At 39.1% G+C, this 21,802-nt stretch overlaps 2 protein-coding genes across 2 annotated transcripts; both read left to right on the top strand.

Moving 5' to 3' along the window:
• Window positions 1-1,406: 1,406 nt before the first annotated feature.
• Window positions 1,407-7,225, top strand: LOC103995354 (peroxisomal adenine nucleotide carrier 1). The gene is made up of 5 exons (XM_009415921.3): window positions 1,407-1,650; window positions 4,081-4,312; window positions 4,462-4,608; window positions 6,397-6,563; window positions 6,675-7,225. The coding sequence occupies exons 1-5, from the start codon at window positions 1,415-1,417 to the stop codon at window positions 6,952-6,954; spliced, it is 1,062 nt and encodes a 353-aa protein (XP_009414196.2). The 5' UTR covers window positions 1,407-1,414; the 3' UTR covers window positions 6,955-7,225.
• Window positions 7,226-9,161: 1,936 nt separating this feature from the next.
• LOC135618239 (psbP domain-containing protein 7, chloroplastic-like) lies at window positions 9,162-10,378 on the top strand. The gene is made up of 3 exons (XM_065119106.1): window positions 9,162-9,534; window positions 9,628-9,853; window positions 9,933-10,378. The coding sequence occupies exons 1-3, from the start codon at window positions 9,225-9,227 to the stop codon at window positions 10,246-10,248; spliced, it is 852 nt and encodes a 283-aa protein (XP_064975178.1). The 5' UTR covers window positions 9,162-9,224; the 3' UTR covers window positions 10,249-10,378.
• Window positions 10,379-21,802: the final 11,424 nt, after the last annotated feature.

The following is a 21,802-nucleotide window of genomic DNA, read 5'->3' on the forward strand; positions in this document are numbered from 1 at the left end:
ATGTGATGAAATTAATATCATCTGGTCCATTTTATTAGTGTCCAGAAGAGGTTATGAGTCATGATTCAAAAAGAATTTCTTCTGAAATCAAAGAATCTATATCCCATTTCAATTCATTCCTTATAAAAAAATAATTACATTAAGAACAAATAAAAAAGCTCATAAAGATTTTATATATTTTTTTTATAAAGGATAAGTGGTGAGAGAGAATTTGATCAGAAAAATTGTGATGGTTGGAGAGCTTTTACTAACTAAGCTAGCTAGTTAGTTTCAAAGTTGGAAAAGAATACTTTAGTATTAATTTGGTTGGTTTAAAATTTTAATTTACTTAAAAGAAAAGAAAATATTTGCAATTGAGTTGTTCTTGGGTGCAATTCAAGCTCAAGAACATACCAGTTAGATTATACACGATCACATAGGGTCAGATGCGGGTGCACAAATTAGGCTCACTCATAGATTCAGTTGGTCAATAGTTATAACTATTATAGTTTCTCTACAAAAAGTGAAATTAAAAGTATTAAAGCTTAGGTCGGTCACAATTATCTTTTTCTTCTTTTACATCGAGTGACACTTAACTCGAGTAACAACCCATTTCATAAGTTCAACTTCAACTTATTCAAAGACTTCTTGCGACCTATATGAAGTTGTAGTATAGTCGAGAATGATTTAAAGACAAGATCGACTTGAAGACATCTCAAAGACACGATCAACATAAGAACAATGATCGACTCGACGAATAAATTGACTTGAGGGCATCAACATCATAGCCAACACACCATCTTCACTTAGGATCATCTTAAGGAAGCAACCATCATCTCAAGGAAACTTCGATACCATCTCGACGGTAGGATCAACTCGGGTGCCTAACCACTTGGCCGGCCTTGGTGTAGCCGGTTGACGTACGAAGAATTATCTGCTTTGGACGATGAGGATCGAGCCTGCACGGTTTTACACTTTCGGAGCCTATAAACTCCAAAAGACATCTCTAAGGGTAAGGGAGATCTAACGGGCTTATGAGCTTTTGATTCTCATACTTTTCGATTGATCTTAGACTAAATAACCTTACGAATCTTTCTATTAATAATAAATTGCTTTTAATTACAATCATAAAATGTATGGACTCGGGGAAACGAAAGGTGGCCCCCACCGACGAAGTGCGGCGAGACGCTCAGCTCAGTGAGAATGAATCGTCTCCGGAGATCGGACGGGGCCGAATCAACCCGGCGGGCTTCTTTGGTGACGCTGTCTGAAACCATGGTCCCACCTTGTGGGCCCCAGTCAGAAACGAATACGGCAGGCGGCGTCACCCGAGAAACTCTTTCGGGCTGATTTGGTATGCCCCGGCTTGCTTGGCTGTGTTTAGGGCCGACATCTGATGCTGCCGTGTCCCGTCCAGGCTATAAACCCGTCGACGATGCGCACCGCGGTGAAGCGAGCGCGCGCGTCTTCTACTCATCTCGGTGTGCTGTGTGTCGCCGCTCACCGAGAGAGAGAGAGAGAGATGGCGGATGGGTTGGATTGGGAGTCGCTGACGGAGGCGACGTCGGGGGCGGTTGGGGCGCTGGTCAGCACCACCGTTCTCTACCCCCTCGACACTTGCAAAACCAAGTATCAGGCCGAAGTCCAATCCCATGGCCAGCGCAAGTACAGGTGAGGCAATTCTCCCTTTCCCCATCACGCCCCTCTCCTCCTCTTGTTGTCTTTTCCTTGAAAGATATTGTTTTTAGGTGGACAAGGACTATTTCTCTTGGTTCTTTGTCATTCATATGCAAATCTTGGTAGCTGATTTTCTAATTTGCTTTTTATCCAGTTAAAAGATCCCTTTTGTTTTAGACAAGGACGATTTTTTTTTTTTCGTTTTAAGTGATTCATATAAGGATTCAAGCTAAAAATAAGCTAATTCATTGTCTGTCGTCTTTTCCTCTGGAAAAATAAAATCTTGTTTTTGGATGGACAATGACGATTTCGTTTTCGTTTTAAACGATTCATATAAAATCTTGGAAACTGATCTGTTGATTGTCAACTGTGATGTCATGATTATGGATTCGGGCTCGCCGGATTGCTTGTTGATTGTTGGAATTTTTTTTTTTAATTTTCTTAAAAAAGAGGTTCTCATAGTTATTATAATTATTATAATTTTTAATTTTCAAGATGTGTTTTCTTCTTCACCCATTTGTAATCGATCGCTTGATTGGGATGGCTATTAGGGTTTTGTAGGTTGTGATGCTGATAGAAGATCATTCGTCGAGTCTCTGTAATGAGTTAGCAACTAATAGATTTGATGGCAAGGAGAGCAATTATCACTTATTCAAAGTTCTCCTTTTTTTTTTTCCCTTTTTTTTTCATCTTTAGCCCAACATTCTTCTGCTAAGGGTAGTAGTTGAAAGATAGTGGTTGCTCTTTGCAGTCAAATATCCTTTTGTTGAGGAATTGAACTTTTCTTCTCAGTCGAACTAGAGCTTTTCTTCAGAATCTATCGATAGAAACTAAAAGTTGACAGCTCAGTAATTTGTGGTATTTTGTCACTTTTTTCTGATCAAAACTAATTAGAGTTTTGAAATCAGACAATCTTGATCTGGATTATCAATTGGTATTGCATCCAAATCCTGAGATTTTCAGGGCTTGCCAATTTGAGTGTTTGCGATTTGTAGGATGACTTGGATCTTCCGTTCCAGCTAAAACCATTTTTGGATCAAGCAATGTGTCTGATTCCATCTGATCTTTATTATTTGAGTGTTTATAAAGATTTGAGGCAAAATGGTTAGTCTTACCTACCATAACTGCAACCTGCCTCTGATTTGCATCCTCTGCTTCCACCACTCCTTCAACCTTTGTTTGTTACGATTTGCATGCCTTACTTAGTCCACTCTTTCTCCAAATGAAAGTTAATGCTGGAGAGCTTGGTCAGTCATGATCTATCATAGAAGAATGGGAATGGGAGCATGGACAAGCATGAGAACAAGGACAAAGATGAAAATGACGACAGGAATGAGGAACAGATTCAGTGCCCTGACCACCACTGAGTTCTGAAAAAAAAAAATCCTATTTCTTCTGTATTTTCACTTTTGTTTTCGTATGTTAATTTTTTATTTTATTTTTTAACCACACCAACAATCTAAAGATTTAATCCATCTGATGTTGTTTTGACTAGAAATTTTTGGGGTTGATCCCAATTCTTGAAAACTTGCGACATTGGCTTCATTAATTATAGCTAACTAAATCCCTTTCTACATTGGCTTCATTAGTGTTAGTTAACTTTCTACTGTGACTCATCTCTTGTTATGCTTCACATGAGAACTGCCAATTAAATTATTCAATCTCAATAGTTATGGTGGACTCCATCACATCCTTCTCATGGCCAATGTTGTGATGGACCAATCACATGGTGATCTTTTTTGAGATTTCTTGCTACATGATTCTAAAAAAGATCAGTTTCTTATGATTGCTTGGGTTGCAAAAGCTATCTGACAAACCTTGTCCTCAATGTTGGACTCTTTTGGTGGTGTAAGACCAGTTTCACTTTTGTACCAGTAGCAGAATAAGCTCTTGATTGGATCTGATCATCTAATAGAATCTAACAACTTATAAGATTGACCTTTGTCTTAAAGAAACAGAAACAAATAAGCCACAGGAAATCATGAAATGAAGAGTAGGACACAGTGTGGCATTAGTATGGGACTCCATTTAATCTGAATATGGTCTGCTGAGGTGTTTAATTTTTCATCAAATTGTTGTCAGACAATTGAAACAACCTTACTGTCACGAATATGCCATAGGCAGAAGCTTCTAAACCAATGATATATGAGCAAACTATGATCTATAGTCAGTTTCTAATTTATATTTTCTTTATGGCCCAGCATCATCTTGTAAAGCACATATAATGTATTTTCTGAAAATTGAGGAACTCATCCATGGAAATTGGCCATGTAAAGTCTTTACCATATTTCATAGAGAAGGTGAAGTTATTAATTTGCAGTGCAATCAGATCTATATTCAAAGGACTAATACTTTTTTCCACTGCATCAGAATAGCAGTTTGCTATACGGATTTTTAACTTGATTTCTTTTCTGGCTTTATCAGGAAGCTTTCTGATGTACTGTGGGAGGCAATTTCCACACGCCAATTTCTTTCGCTCTACCAAGGACTAGGCACCAAGAATTTGCAATCTTTCATATCGCAATTTGTTTATTTTTATAGTTATAGCTATTTTAAACGTTGGTATCTGCAAAAGAGTGGAGCTAAATCTATTGGAACAAAAGCTAACTTGGTTGTCGCTGCTGCTGCTGGTGCTTGCACTGTGGTTGTGACTCAGGTAAGAGCTTTATCTGATTGGAATTTGATACTATGTCCTGCTGTAATCTAGATATTATGTCCTAACATAGTCGAGTTGTTTCTTTCACAGCCAAGTAGCTAAAGTTTGGTTGCATTGATATTTATCAGTGTAGTTTCTTTTCTTTCCAGCCACTAGATACTGCATCTTCTAGAATGCAAACTAGTGCCTTCGGTAAATCCAAGGGTTTATGGGAAACCCTGTCAGAAGGATATTGGAGTGAAGCATATGAAGGCTTAGGCATATCTCTCCTCTTGACAGCAAATCCTGCGATTCAGGTTCATGTTTTTCTTAGAGCCAAAATTGTTCTGGAATTGATTTTAAAACTGTAGGTTTTTAGGCTATTTTTAGCTTAGTTCTCATTCTTGCATGGAGTTCTTATTAATTAGGCTTGTGATGAATCCATGATCCTGATGAAGTGGGATAGAAAATGTTTAATGAACAACAAGGTCCAGTTCTTGCATCATGTACCATTCATGAGATCTTTGCACCAAGTCGAGGAAATATATATGAAGCAAGAATTTCCATAATCAACAATATGAGGATTCTGAGACTAGGTTGGCAAAGTTGGTTATTGAGCTGTACAGACTACAGGAATTATACAGAATAGAGAACATAAGTCATTTTGATGTCTAGTAAATTGAAGAGCATTGAAGAATTGAACACTTAAAAGAGTATAGTGTCCAACTGCTTTAGTCAATTCAACGAGATCTGTTCATTTATTTTCTTTTTCCATGATATCACTGAGCAAAAGTACAATGATCCGTTGCTGTCTGGGAGACAAAATCTTATAAATGCATCATGAGCGACATTGCCTGTGTTTCTTTGTACGATATTTGTGTGTTCCTTGCCCAGACAGATGGTAAGTACTTTTGATTTGATAATGCATGCATGATAACTAAGTTATATTTGATATGAACATGATAACTAAGAGATCTTGTTGCCTTTCACTGAGATGGAATCCCTGGTACTTTTGTATGTGTAATAATCTCTCTCCCTCTCTCTCTCTCTCTCTCTCACACACACACACACACACACACACAACTTCTAGTAGCAATATGTAAGACTAACAAGAAACATTATCATAGATGATAGCCTGAATGTGAATGCATTTTCGTGTCATTTGGCATCCAATTCATATAGTAATGACTATCTGCTAGATTATCAGTGCAGATAGTTTAACACTGTTCTTTGATGATTAAATCAATCATAGCCTGTTTGGATAATTTGCTGTTCTTCTGATCTAATGGATGTACCTTAGATTTTAAAAACTGTCATATGAGATTACCATCATAGTTTTCCAATGAATGAGATGACTTTATTCCAGAATGTTCATATGTTATTTATTTAAATGCACTATGCATTACATTTTCTCCTATCAGTTCAGAAGAAGCAATTACCAATGCACTAATACGTGAAGTTTCAACCTTTAAATCCTTGAAAGAAAGTGCATTGTGTTTACTGGGGTTAGCCCAATGTTTGTTAATTTTATCAGCATGTTCTTAACCTTCTAGCTTGTTAGAAGTTTGAGGTCATAGAAACCATCATATTTATTCCATCTCATGTCACAATGCATTAGGGAATCTTGATGTCTATTTGACTTAGGTGCCTTTCCAGGTACTCTGACCTCAAGTAGCTTGCTTATTTTGATGTGTGCTTAATTCTGTAGATACTCCTAATGGTGCTGATTGCTTGCAGGAAGGTTTGTAAAAAATAAAAGAGGATTAGAAATATATTTTAAAGATTTATCTTACTTCCGGACACATCTTTGAGCACCACGTGGCAGATAGTTGCATCATTTCTCTCTTAATATTGATGCTAGGAATTATAACTTTTGGAATCCTTGTTAAATTCACACCTCTAAGATTTTCAATACACACTCATTTGCTTGTAATCATTTTGTTATTTGCTCCTCAATGTTGTGAAATTCAATAAATAGTAGACCAAATATTTTCCATCTGATGATGTCTCATAAAAAAACCATTGGCAGAAGTACCAAAACCTTTTTAATTTCATGACAGGTACTAATCATGACTTTGTTATTTTTTACTTGACAAAATGCATAGTATACAGTATTTGATCAGTTGAAACAAAGAATTCTGAGGAAACAAAGCAGTAAAGTTATGCCAGCAGACACTAAATCATCTCCAGCAGTTCTTTCTGCCTTCTCAGCCTTTGTACTTGGAGCCATCTCAAAGAGCGTAGCAACCATCGTGACCTACCCAGCTATTAGGTAGGTTGCACAAAACCTTAGAAATTCACTTCATCAAAGAAACATATGGTAGTAATTTTTACTACTAGATACTAATAAATTTCTTTTCTACACCTATGAATTGGTGAACAGGTGTAAAGTTATGATTCAATCTGCTGATACTGAAGATGAATCCAACAAGGATACACAATCTAAAACCCCCAAGACAATGGTGGGTGCCTTATCTTCTATATGGGGAAAAGAAGGGTTTCCTGGCATATTCAAAGGTCTGCAGGCTCAGATTCTGAAAACTGTTTTGAGCTCTGCCTTATTGCTGATGATAAAGGAGAAGATCTCAAAGTATACGTGGATTTCCATGCTTGCTCTCAGAAGGTTTCTATTGGTTTCACAGAAGAAAATAATGAGTCATTAGATGCAATATCTAAGTATTTGTCACAATAACATGGATGCAATATTGAACTCCACATGTGGATTTACATTCTCGAAGAAATGGGTGTTGAAAATGAGGCAGCTAAATTGTTCTGCCATTTCAATTTAATTAGGAGTGGCTCTTTTTACCCAAACAACAACCTCCTCCAATGAAGGTTTAGATAAATAAACCACAGGATGCTTGTTGGCTGTAATTATCCTGAATGTGCTATCAACTTTCGTCAATAAATCAAGCATGGGTCACGATTCTGTGTTGTTCCAGTTTCCCTAATGATGATATAGCATTAGATTTTCTGTCTTCATTTCTAGTAATACTAGTGTTAATGTGTGATATAATTCTGGTTTAATCATCATTAGATAAGTGAGCTCTGGGACATGAATTGTCATATAAAACTTTCATATTAAGTTGAGGCATGTTTTCTGTTTTCTTAAACTTGGCATAATTTGTGTGTAAAAGCAAGCTTGGGTATTGTTTAACAAATAGAAGATTAAGTAGATTTTAAACATGAATGAATCTATTAATGACAAACCCTTCACATGATGCTTCTTTATGTTGTTTTTACTTTAGCATCTATTGCAATTTGTTTTGTTATTGAATATCCAACATACCAAAAGAAAACACATAATTTTCATTAGGAAGTAGAAGTCTGAATATGACGGAGATTTACTTATTGTATTGTGGTATTAACTCTCACATTCCAAGTTTCTGTTGCATGTCTATATTCTTTATCCATTCTTTGCAGAAGTTATTTAGACCATGGCTTGCTATGGGGGATACTGAACTCTATAAAGACCAGCTTGCTGATTTCTGCAACAATAGGAGCAGCAGCAAGAGGTAATTCAGGAATTAAATGCAGATGAGCTAGCCACTGATTTAATATGCAGTGAAAGGTTATAAGTTTTCTGCAGTAGAATACCATAATTGCAATTTGATGCTTTTTTTCTGCAAATTAACCAGGTTGATTCAGTGGTTACTTAAAGCTATAAAAGTTTGAAGAGGGTTGAGTACCTTAGACTAATGTGCGTGTGTTCTTCCACTGTTAACTTTTACCTTCTCTGTCATGGCAAAATATTTTATTGGTATTGAACTATCTGAGCTTTGGATTTGAGGTCATGAAGGAGTTGCAAGTCTCTGAATCTTGGCAGTGCATTTGCCAGACTTTATGCTTCACTGAAACAAAATTTTCCAGCTAAAAATAAATCCTGTGCTTTTTCTTAGAAAGGTAAAGCTAGTCTGTTCTGCTTGATATGCTCAAGAGATGGTGTAGTAACTTGGATTGATGAATTGGTGAAAACTGGAAGAGCCACAAAGGATAAGGTTTTCTTGCTGCTGCTACTGTTCTTCTGCTAATTCAATCTGTTTATTGATTTCAAGTTCTCACTGTTTATACTTGCACTCTGGTTCCTTTTGCAGAATGAAAAATGGAGATTGGATAGAGGAAAAGAAAGAACATAAAAGAGAGAGAGAGAGAGAGAGAGAGAGGATTCTCTTAGAGCAATTGGTGTTCTTCATCAGAAGCTTTGTCAGTCATCTCCAACATGGATGGAATTCAAACACTTGTCACCATCATTGGCTCTCTCAGGTCAAAAAGTACACTATTGACAGTGTGTGCTTCACGTTCTGCACATGGAACAGCTTCCATTCACCATCTCCATTTCTGGTCCCATTACAGCTTTAAAGAACTCAACATGATTCTGCCAAACTCACCGGCCACCACATTGCTTTGCTTGGCTTCCATCCCCAAGATTTCACCCCTACCAGTCATGATTCCTGTAATTTGACTTCTTCTTGAGATAGATAGTTTCGAACAACAAGCAAGACTGGTCAAATACGTGTGACAGCCGCCTTGGATGAGGTTCCTCTTAGACTTATATTTATGTAACTCAACAGTAGTGATTTCTTTTACATTTAGATTGGATTTTTTTGGGATATAATTTTTGTACTAATTTAAAATGATTTAATAATAGTAATAATAATAATAATAATAATAACAATAATAATAATTCTCTATCACATTGGACGGTGTCTGGGAGAACACACGTTTGAATTAGTTGGTTGGAATATGAGATTGTGTGAATCCGAGTCTCTGACTTTGTCAGATACGTACAGATTCTACACTCCACCAACAATTATTAATTTCCGTAAATTAAATGAAAACTATATATATATATATTGGAAATTTGGTACCGCTGAAGCAATCGAGCTTCTCATCCACATTCCCCACCACAAGCTGAGCATCTCGAGCCCAAGCCATGGCCTTCCGTGCCGTAACCTGCCCCCGTTCCTCCCTGCCCATCCCCCGCCGCATCCGGCCCTCCGCCGCCGCCGGAGGCGGCAGACCAGAGTCCACCGCAGCGCAGTTTGCCTCGCTCGCCGCGGTGTTCCGCCGACGGCTCCTCACGGGCATCGGCTCCGCCTCGCTCGTCGCTCTTGGCGCCAATTTCGGCGGCGTCACTAGCTTCCTCCTTGGCCTCTCCCCAGAGCTCGGGCGGTCGCTGAGGCTCGACGTCCTCTACCCCGTCCAGGGTTTCACCCGCTGCCTCGACTCCTCCAATGGATTCGGTAAGACTGCTCTTCCCCTCTGATGCCTTGCTAGATCTGAAAGCTTATATGGCTTCGCTGACAATTTCTGGCTTTACACCGAGAAATGTGCAGAGTTCATATATCCAGAGAGTTGGGTCGGAGACCAGACGGTGCTCTACAGAGCTGTAGGCAAAGCAGAGTCCGAGAGACCTCTGGACCCGCCGCCTCTCGTCAATGGCCGGCCATCCTCTCGACCGCCGCGCAGCGTCAGCGAGCCGGTAGCTGCTTTCGGGCCTCCAGGATCCAACGGCGAGCTCAACGTCAGCGTCATCGTCTCCGACGTCCCTCGTGACTTCGCGTACTTCATCGCTTCTTGCTGCGTTCGTCGTTCAGACAAAAAGCACAAGCTGATCGTCGAGTGAATTCTGCTGTAACAGGATCGAGGACTTCGGTGGGCCGAAGGAGGTGGGCGAGACGGTGTTGAGGAGGATTGCTGGGTCCAGAAGAGGATCCGATATAAGTGCGGCACTGGTGGATGCAACAGTGAGGGAGGATCCTTCGAAGAACGTGAACTACTACAGGCTGGAGTTCAGAGTGGAAGGACCTTCGTTTCGCCGACACAACGTCGCCGTCTGCTGCGCTCGCCGTGGCAAGCTGTTCACTCTCAACGCTCAGGCACCGGAGCCGGTCTGGCCGAGAGTGAAGCAGGAGTTCTACAGGATTGCGGACTCCTTCAATCTCACTGAAGCATAGAAGAATTACGTCGAACACTCGATGCTGACCTCCAGGGTATCAAACCCATCGAGCTCTTTGTACATGAATTAGTCATTGCTCAATGATTCCTATGGGAAATTTGGTGCTGTGGTGGATGGTTTTACTCCAACATCGATTGTGCAATCTGAAAGCCTCCTTTCTTGGGATTGTGAAGATACTTTGGACGAAGACAATGATTCCTCCCCGTTGGACTGATACAAGAGTAGCTTGTAGACTTTTGGGCCATTGAGTCCGCTCGAAGCCTTTCCTGAATCATATTTGGGAGCATAGAATTTGATTGTCCCAACTGAAGTAAATATTCGGATTCATAAGATCGAGTTCCTGCGAGGCAAGTCGAGAGGGCATTCTCGACTACGACCCCTATGACGATCAAATTAGTGTTTAAGCTTAAAATAGTCGGACTAAATAGAAATTTAATTTTTTGAACTGAACAACTAACGTCTGGAGAAGTGGATTGACATCTTATCTAGCATGTTTAATACCCATTACGCTTAGGTGCGCTAATTAGGTGACTCAGATGCTCGATTGGATAATTAGGTGACTCAGATGTTTGATTTGACTTTGGCATGTCTTAACATGTTGACGGGGAGGTTCGGATTTTTGGTTGATTGGACATGTGGTGGCCGATCCAACTCCCATGCCCCAATGGATCAAATCACTCAATTGGCACTCAGATCAATCACCACCAATTTATGGGCCCAAGCCTTGGTGGTGGTACGGTGGTGTTTGATATGGATGTCCGTGATAGCTAATCATATGTTGACACATCTTGTCATGTGTTGACATACGGTGCCTACTCACTTGCCATGTCATTGTTATTTATCACTAGCCCTCCCCACATTGAGTCGAGAGGTTATAAATATATTGAGTTAGAAGCATACTCAATAATGAATGTGATGTATCTTTGGTTTGGTAGGAAGAATAGACGTGCTCGACCCATAGATCATTCACTGTTGAATCGTGGGTCGTGGGCTATGCATCATCGAAATGCACATTTGGCTCATGGGTTGCGCATTGTCGAAATACACTTTTAGCTTGTGGGCTATGCATCATTAAAATATGTGTTTGGCCCGTGAGCTATGCAATGTTGTATTCTGACAACTCGATTGTTCGACCATTCGACCTAGGTCGACATACTTTCCAATCAATCACGGTCAGCATATGATAATGTGGATGGATGTGGTTGGCACATGCTATCATTTCGATTACGGTTGGCACGGTTGACACATTGGCTATTCAATAGTTTGGAGGAGGGCTATGGCATTCGTCAGATTTATTCGATGGGATGTGTTAATGTGACAACTTGCGTGTGTCATCCTTGCCTCAATCTTTGACAAGCCCATTGTTTTGGGTGTCCGTCGAATTTAGTTGAATAATAACTTTCTTGATTCGCCTGACCCAGATGTCATGTGTCGTTCGGCCCGACATCCATGCGAGGGTTGCATGTGCCTTTGAGAATTCAAAAGATCGTAATGATTGCAAAGCTTGGTTCGACCAATGTTGTTTCACCATGTGTCCTATCAACCAGCAAAGCTATTATGAGAAAGGTCGCTTGGGCACTATAAATAGCCCCCTAAATCATTTGTGCCTTCAAGCCTTTGAACACTCTAAGAGCATTCAGACTCTCAAACTCTCTAGATTTCAAAGCTTGTAGCTTTTTCATTCAATAAGATTTAAATGTCTTCCTCATCAAGCTTCTTATCAACATTCAACCGTAAATCAGGTGGTTCTTTAGTTCCGTCACTACCTTTAATATCAATTTTCATAACTTCTTCCTCAAGTGAAGGGGTCAGAGTCATTGGGGATGCCTCTTATGAGGCAAGCCCCTCGGGTGATCAAACCTTGAAGATTATGCTAAGGTTATAGGACTTTGACTCTTGAATCTTAAAGGCAGACCTGATAAATATCAAAGAGGTTTTTGATATTCCTATAGAGTTTAAGCTAGTAGATTCTCATCTTAGTGACCAACTATATGAGTCACGTTATTTCTTTTGTACCTCTCTTGATGTCTTGGGGGCAGGGCTCATATTCCACCTCCATCATTTTTTTATTGAAGTCTTGAACCTTTGAAAATTTTTCCCTCCACCAAGTGGTGCTAAACACCTACTGGTATTTGGTCACTTTCGTCGAGGAGTGTTGAAGGCTCAGTATCTCCCAACCCTAACCCTACTATAAGCTTGCTTTACTGTAAGCCTCAAGGATTCAGCCTATTTCCTTTGTGCTTATCCTAGTTACCGAGTCCGGGGGGTGCTTTCTTCTGAGAAAAGTTGGAAGAAGAGAAATCATTTTATTTCTTCATGGAGGAGGTTGCCCATCAATCTAGCATGGTCCACAAGGAAGTTTCATAACACAATTCTAAGGTTGAGCAGACCGAAGCAGGAGCGACACTGTCAACTATTTGTCGCTTTGTCCAAGCCCACAACCATCTTCCAAATGAGCGAGGCTTGGCTTAGGAAAGTTAAGATTAGTCAATTAGGCTCTTTCCCTCCATTTGGGCAAATAGAACTTGATATAATGGACCTTTCATGTATAGAGATTAATCTTCGTGGAAATATTTTTCGTATCACTGAAGACCCCAATGCCAAGGAGTTAAGAGATGAGCTAACTGGCCTCTAAAACTAAATAAGCTAAGGCTACAACTCGAAGCCAGAGGAGGGATGAGCCACCCCTAGAGGTACGCAAGGTGACTTGAGCGATTACTAATGGTCAAGACCAAACAACCATTTCAAAGGCACATCTGGGCAAACATCCTGTAACTACCACATTGCCAACCCTGCCTCCATCGTCGAGTCAACATCGAAGGGGTTTGAAGGTCCTCGCATCCTCTTGAGCCACTAACAGTTCTCATAGTATGTGGGACTCAAGAAGGACAATGCTGAATGATCGCAACATCAGGTGACCTCTGCCCCATCCTCGTGACCGGGAGGTGTTAGCTTAGTAAATACATTCAACCTTTGTTTCATTGACTAGGTATGGCCATCTAGTGTAAAGCAATGGTCGCCTCGCCTAAAAAGGGAGAGTTCCCTACAATTGACCATCCACTATGGATGTTGGTCAAGCTTAGGAAATTCCTCAGGAGGCCATGGTATGGAATTATAGGGTGCTCCTCTCGAGCCTGACCAAGGGGCTATATTTGAGGTCCACAAAGGATCTTGTCATCGATAATAAGGCCTTCATCAAGGTAAGCTTCAGCTTTCTCAAATAATTCTTTCACTAATCATTGCTTAAGTAACTAAAAGTTTTTGTTTCAATGTAGCATCACCACCTAGGGATTCCCATGGTGGATTGAGTCAGGTACTCTTTGACTATCTTAGCCCATGTACTAAAGAAAAGGGTTGATTTTACAAAAAGAGCTCTAGAGGAGAGCTCTAGAGGGGGACTTCATGGCTAATGAGGTCGACTGGCTCTGAGTCCAAAAAATGGACTTGGAATGAGAATTGGTGGTAGAACATCGTCTATAGATAGACCTAGGAAATTGACTAGATATCACCCTATGGTCTACAAAGAAGGCAAAGGTTGACCATGTCCAGCTCAACGAAGACATCATGGAATTGGATGCTGACATAGTAGCCCTTCAGGTGAAGAACGTTGGTCTGCAATAGGCTATAGTGCAGCTAATCGAGTAGCTTTAAGTAGAGGAGGCAAAAAAGCCGTAGTATGAGCCAGAGAGGGTGACCAAATATAAGGCGTCTAAAGGCTTTAAGAAGGGTATAACCTGACTCTTTTTTAATGCCTGGTACTTCAAGTAGCAACTTATGATATCCCCAATGCATTATAAATATCCTAGTCTTGAGCTCCTAAAGTGTCTCAATACAAGTAATTGAATGATGGGAAAGTCATCTTTGATGAAGGTGATAAAAATTGACGATCAGAGTAAGTCTACTCCTCTTATGAATAAAGGGGAGGATAAATTTAATGATGAGGCCAAAAGGGAATATGCAGATGGTACAGAGACAACTAGCCAAGAAGATATTACCCATAACCCCATAGAGGTCGCTACTACTAGAGAGGTCACGCCAAGGAGGTTATTGCAGAACCTACATTTGTTGGCCCATCGACTACCATCGAACCTACCAAGGTGATCGAAGCCCTCAATGCTAGTTATATGTGCCTTGCAAGCCAATCACATGAGTGATGACATGTGTGATTTGACACGCAATCTTTTTGCTTATTATATTTTGATATTTTTATCACTTTATATTGCTTATTACATATATATATATATATATATATATATATATATATATATATATATATATATATATATATATATATATATATATATATATTATGATGTCCGAGGATTTGTGCAATGGGGATCGGATTACGATGAGATTATGATAATGAGACCAATTCATCTTTAAACACAGACTCTAAATAATCCTGGTCATATATTACTTAAGAGGGACATCGAGATAACCGGATAGACTAGTGTACTGTATGTCTATCCATATGATGGAGATAGCTGGTCTTATAGCTGCTTGTGTGGGGACACTAAGGATACAATGTAGGTGCTCATTGGAGAATGAGTTCATTAATTGATCCGCTCACGGAATACTAGATAGTTGATGATGCCTTATTATCAAATAGTAATTTTGTAGTCCTAGTAGTGTATCTGGCCCTTAAACTTGAGACACTAAGGATATCTTGTATAAGTACTCCACTCTTTGATATCAGACTTATAGGTTTGAAAGTTTCAGATCTAGTATAACTGATTACTAGGAGTCGTAACCAACCTTACGAGGGCTATTGAGTATCGATAGAGGATCCTCCACTCTTGGTATCATGAGAGGAATATCCTGTATGTTCTTGCTCAAATAAATCCTTGGCCAAGGTCATTCAGATTGAGAGAGAAAGAGTTCTCCGGGAGAATTCGATTAGAGCGAGACTCGAGGAGAAACCGCATGGGTTTGATAGTACCATGCCCGATATATAGTCTATGAGATATTAGATGGATGATTGACTATAGGTACACGACAATTGATGATAGATATGTCCAAAGGATTAGATTCCCCTGTATTATTTATGGACTATGGCGTAGTAGCATAGTACGTCCGTAATCGATGAGTCGAGTGAATTATTATGGATATAATAATTTACTAAGTCAGAAGAAGTTTTGATAAGTATAACTTATGGCTAGCTCGATATTAAGCCTAAAGGATCAAACACATATGATAGGTGTTGCAAAGAGTAGAGGTTCAGATATAAGATATCCGTTGGAGCCCATAACTTATTGGATATCCAATAAGCCCCTAAATTATTAGATCCCATGGATGAGATCTAATAAGAGCTAATAATAGATTATTGGGTAGAGACCCACTAATCTAAGAGACTTGGATAATTAGATGGAGATCCAGTACCCAATAGGATATTATCCATTGGGGTTAATTGGGGACATATATAAATATGAGGTAACTAAAGGCCCATAGGTTGAGACTTCTTGGTAGCCACCTCATATTCTCCTCTCCCCTTCTCCTCCTCAAATAACAAGCCTAGAGATTTAAGGAGCATTGTTACAGCCCTGTTGTGTGGATTACTACTAGATAGGAGAATGCTTGACCTCCTTCATCCACTCCTACAAATCTATAGGAATTCAGGGATAGACGATCTCCCTAGGTAACACAACTATCTCATATGTGGTTTTTTATGTCATGGGTTTTTATGCACCAATTTATGCACGATGACAAACATGTATTGAAAATTTTAAGGTTTTTATTTTCTGTTCTTCCGCTGCGCATATGATGTCGCCCCTAGATTTCCCTACACTCAATCCCCTAGCTCATGATAAATAAGAGATTAAGGGGGCCAAGCATGTGATGGCATACTAGGCTTCCTTAATCCGCTCCTTATTGATGAACCTACCTCCTCCCCCTCTAAAAGAGGATGATGAAGTGTAGGCCTATTAGATGCATAGGTCGGCCTCAACATCTTTAGACTAGCTTTTCTTCTTCTTTTATTTTTTATTTTTTATTTTATTGGTGGGCTCTTTTTGATGTGGAGGCCTGATTGAACATAATGTAAAGTTTTTTGAAGAAATAGAAAAAAAAATTCACTTGAATATGTAAAGTATAAATGCATTGAAGAATGATATACTTTTAAGGATAGCATTTTTTTATATGTTGTATGTTTTAGATCCAAGAGGTGTTTGAGCCCTTGAGGGTTCGTAGATGATAAGTTCCTAATTGGACCTCCTCAATCACCCTGTTGGGTCACTCTCAAATGAGAGCCAACTTTCCTCGATATTAGTTGGTTCACTAATTTCAGCTTTACAAAAGACCAGGTCATCCATGCTGAAGCTCCAACACCATACATTATGGTTGAAGGTCCTTGCTACGATTCTTTTATAAGTCAAGTGTCAAAGGTGTGCTCTGGTTCTATTAAGTAGATCTAAGTTAACCCAATTGCTTGCGAGTCATACTCTTATGTCTGAATGATTGCCAGAACAATCTTAGCTAGGACCACATCTTCTATACTGAATGCTAAGTAAAAGGGGATTCTTCTGTTGGAACTCTTGGAGTTGTCTAATAGCTCCATAAAATACATGAAAGTTTATTGGCCCATGTTCATTTTGCTTTTGATTTTATCTTTTTAAATCTTTCGAGTATGGCCTAATTATTAACTTTGGCATGCTCATTGGTTTGAGGAATGCTACTGAACTAAAATGGAGGCATACCCTAAAAGATTCATAGAAGTCTTTGAATTTGGAGTTGTTAAATTGAGTCTCATTATTAATTATGATGACTCTTCAAATGTCGAACCAAATAGCCTATACCGACCAAATAGAAGTTGTATTAACTTGATGCGAAAGGGAAATGACCTAAAAAGTGAAATCCCCACTACGGAATGGCCAAGTTGCATCTTAAGGGCACAATTCCACAGTTGGGATCCTCTGAGCATTAGTGTGTGTTGGCATCAATTGCATCGCTACACATATTGAATTGCATCTTGGTAAAATGTGGTCCAATATTATCCTTGCTTGAGGATCTTGAATTCTAATGAGTGTGCTCTAATGAGTTCTCCACATATTCCTTCATGAACTTCGAATAAGGTTTGAGTGGTCTCTTCAACATATAGATAGTGAAGAAAAGACTAGGTGAGAGATTTGTGATATAGTCTCTAAAGGAGTATCCAAGGCGAAAAGTCAGAGGATGGATCTTCTATAATTATTAAATTCGTAATGAAGTGGTCTAAGACTTGGGCTTTAATAGCAATATTGATAGGAAATGTCAAACTCACTAAGTTTAATTGCCCACTTCAAGAGACGCCCGACGAAATTAGGCCTTGAGAAAATTATTGCATCAGTTCATTCGTCATCACAATGATGTGGTGGGATTATAAGTATAGGCATAGCTTCCTTGCAAATAAGACTAGAGCATAATTGAGCTTTATAAATTTTAAATATTGGGTTTCAACATCTTGAAGGATATGACTTGTGTAATAAATTACCTTTTGAATCTTTTCTAATTAAGATGGAGCTGACAGTCATAAAGAGATAAAAATATAACTCTTCTCCTAGATCGAGGCAAGACAACTAGGGTGGTGCAACCTGTTACTCCTTGAGTCATTAAAAAGTTATTTGACACTATTCGATCCACTAGATGTCATTGGGTTGTTTTAAAGTTCTAAAGCATGATAAGTACTTATCAGTGGTCGTATAAAGGAAGTGACTTAGAGCCATAATCTGACCGATTAGTTACTGGACCTTCTTGATAGATGATGGGGGCTTCATATTCAAGATGACTTGTACTTTCTCTTGATTTACATTAATTCCAGTTCAATGGACCATAAAACCCAAAAATTTCCCAAGCCAACCTCGAAAGCACACTTTGCTAGCATATACTTTCATATTTTTTCTTATTTGGGTTTGAAATATTTTGTTGACCATTCTATGATACATTGCTTCAGCATTTTTGAGACATGACTTTGTAATAATATAAGCCTTGATTAGTGATGAAAGAAGTGTGCTGATAATCTTTTGGGCCATCTTGATTTGGTTATATTCAAAAAAGGCATCCATAAAAGTGAACAACTCATGACCTAAGGTTGCATAGACTAATTGATTAATTTGAGACAAGAGATAGCTATCCTTTAGATAAGCTTTGTTGAGATCAATATAGTCAATACATGTATGATATTTTTCATTACATTTTTTTACAAGAACTATATTAGCGAGCCATTTTGGATAGTGAACTTCATAAATAAAGCCAATATATAAGAGTTATTGACTTTTTCCTTTATCATTGTCTATCAATCTAATGCAAACCTTTGAGGCTTTTGTTGAATAGATCGGTGCTCCAAGTCAATGTTGAGATATTATTGGGCTACTACCCAGTCGATTCTTGGCATGTCGTTACGAGTCTAAGCAAAGACCTTCATATTGTAACGTAAGAAATTGATAAGTTGGACCTTCTCTTTTGGGAGAGTCAAACCAAGTCGTTACGAGTCTAAGCAAAGACCTTCATATTGTAACGTAAGAAATTGATAAGTTGGACATTCTCTTTTGGGAGAGTCAAACCAATCTTTATAATTTTTTCTAGCCTCGTTGGGTCCAAGGGCACTTCTAAGGGTTCTCCAACCTCGGAACGAGTGATCTAAAGAGGAGACTCTCTTGGATCCAATTATTAGATTAAGAGGATCGTTTTCTTTTGAAGTGTCACTGATGTAAGGTAACACTAACAAGACTCCCATGGGTTCATCTTGACCTTTCCAACCATAGAGCTAATGGGAAACTTTAAGATCATGTTGTAAGTTGAGATAACTATGCACAAGTGATTGAAGGTCAACAACCGATGATTATATTATAGGCAGATGGAACATCGACCACGCTGAATTTTGTTTTTACCATCTTGGAGCAATTGTCCAACCTGAAGGTAACATACAAATCTGTCATTCCCATGAGAGTTATGGAATCTCTAATTAAGCTAGTGAGTGTAGAGAAAATTGATTGGAGGTCCTCGAACACTCAACCCAATCTTCAAGAATACATTGTAATACAATATGTCAATAGAATTTTTCTTGTCCATATGAATTCTCTTCATCAATGCATTAACGATTCTAAGAGAGACAACTAGAGCATCATCATGATCAAGATTGAGATGTTCCACCTCTTCCTCCTTAAACACAATCGAAGGATCTCCTAAGTGGCAGAATATCTTAAATGGAGGGTCCCTCACATAGTTTTTTTGAGATGTGAAACTGGTTACTCTACACAGAACCTCCTACAATGACATTCACCTATTGATTAACAGGACCTCATGGTCTTAGGGAAGGTTCTCGCATCATATCTAGATAATGATTAAGCTTTCCCTTCTAGATAAGCTCATCAATTTACTACTTTGGATCATAATAATCTTCAATGTCATACATATGGTTTTGATGAAAGTGGTAATATTTTGAACGACTTTGATGAGTTGGAGAAGCTCATAAAGGATAAGGGGTATGGAGCAAGCATTTTTCTTTTATCTGCATAAATACTTTAGTATATAACATGTTCAACAAAGTAAATTCTATGTAAGGTGGTGCTAGATCTCCCCTCGGTTTATTATTATGGGGGTGTTCCAAGTTTCCTGGATGCAAACTCCTTTCTTCTCTTAAAGTTTTTTTAGGTTCAGAGTTTCTTTTTCCTATGATTATAAACCCTATCATTATGTGACGATTGGCCTCTTGCAATAGCTCAGGAAAAGTAGTTGGTGGTCATGTGATAACTAAATAGAAAAACTTTAAAGGTTGAAGGCCACCAATGTAGGCGTTTGATGAGACTGGATGAGCTTAGGTCAACCACCAACCTGACCTAGTCATTAAACCATTGTCAAAAGAGAAGTAGTTAGTTTCTTTGGTAGCTTATAGCTATTGAAGTTAAATTCAAATTTCTTAGCGAGATATCCGAAGAACGAGATTAACTCTAGGGATAGCTTGGAGAACCATTTCCTAACGATACCTTAGAGTGTTGTTGAGAATGTGCGACACATAAAGGAGTTTGTCATCCTGAATAGCATCATTTGGGAAGTAAAAACTGCTATATACTCTGTTAGATCAAAAATTCCCTTGTATAGCTCCAAGGTTGGCATCTGAAAGCCTTAGGGGATGGGCTCCTCCATTATCTCTGTGATAAAAGGGGACTTATGATAAGGATTGGCCTTTGATTGTTTACCCTATTTTTTTTCCTTTTTGATGTCCTCAAAATTAATAATCTATCTAATGGGATGAGTCTTGTATGTTGGGAGGGAGGTCAACCGAAGGAGTGACCGACTCTCGTGATCCCTTAACATCTTGAGTTGGGTTATTATTTGGTAGAATATGAGGGAAAAAGTGTAAAGAATGATTATTCTAGGGTAGATCAATGATAATAGGACACGACTCTACTACTATACTAGGGGCAGGAGCGAATGGTGGAATAGGAGCTAGAAAGCGAAGGGTAAATAGAGATTGTTGTGCTAATTAGGGGACATGCGAGACCACAAACCGAAGAACTCCTATTGAGAATTGAACTTATTGGGTTAGGTAATAGAAGGTTTCTGTTGAGATAATTATGATTAGAGCTATAGATTGAATAACTTGGGGGTTGACTGTCACATCTTATAATAGAGACTACTGGTCAGGGAGAATAGAGACCGAGGGGTTTGGGTGTGATGCATTTGACATAATCGGAATCAAACCCCTTAGTCCAATTGGCCTTCGACACGGTTCTAGCCGTTGAGCTCCTCATTTAGTCTAGATAGTCTTATGAAATTTCCTTATATATCTTGGCCCCTTTCGGTGTTAATATAATAAGTTAAATTTTAGTTATCTAAGGAATAAGTATTCGGATACTCTTTTTGGATGGTCTCCCTCTAAAGTATTCTATGTAAGATCGAGTTCCTACAAACCTAAGTCGGGGGTGTTCCTAATTATGATGTCTTTGATGATTAAATTAATTTTTAAGCTCGAAGTGTTTAGATTAGCCAACTAAGAATAAGTTCAGTTTTTTTTGGAAACATCATTATAGATAGCTCTAATGATAGTTATTCCCGGGAAAATCAACGAAAAATGGGGAACAGCTAGCAACCCAAGCAATGGAGTGTCATTTTATTCGGCATGTCCGATGCCGATAACTCAGATGCTCAGTTGGACACGTGGCATTTCATCCAACTTTGGCGCGTTTGAATGTGCTAATTGGGTCGCTCGAATCTTTGGTTGATCGAACATGTTGCGATCGATCTGACTCCCACACCCCCATGGATCCAACTGCCCAAGTGGTGCTCGCACCGACCGCCACCTGTTTGTGGCCTCCAGCCTTTGTGACGGTACGGTGGTGTCAGCAATGGATGTTCATGTAGGCTGAACATGCTGCCGTGTGTTGACACATGACACCTACTCCCTGACCACGTCATTCTTACCCATCAGAAACCTTAATGTTTACATTATGTAATGGAAACCTCAAAACTATGTTGCTTCAAGAATGCTTAAGAATCTGCTAAAGAATCTGTTTGTCGTCTCAATTGTTTATGAGTGCCTCTGTTAACTAGTAAGGTAGTAAACCACAAACAGCAAGAAC

Source organism: Musa acuminata, chromosome BXJ2-8 (assembly GCF_036884655.1).
Source record: "Musa acuminata AAA Group cultivar baxijiao chromosome BXJ2-8, Cavendish_Baxijiao_AAA, whole genome shotgun sequence".
Lineage (NCBI taxonomy): Eukaryota > Viridiplantae > Streptophyta > Magnoliopsida > Zingiberales > Musaceae > Musa > Musa acuminata.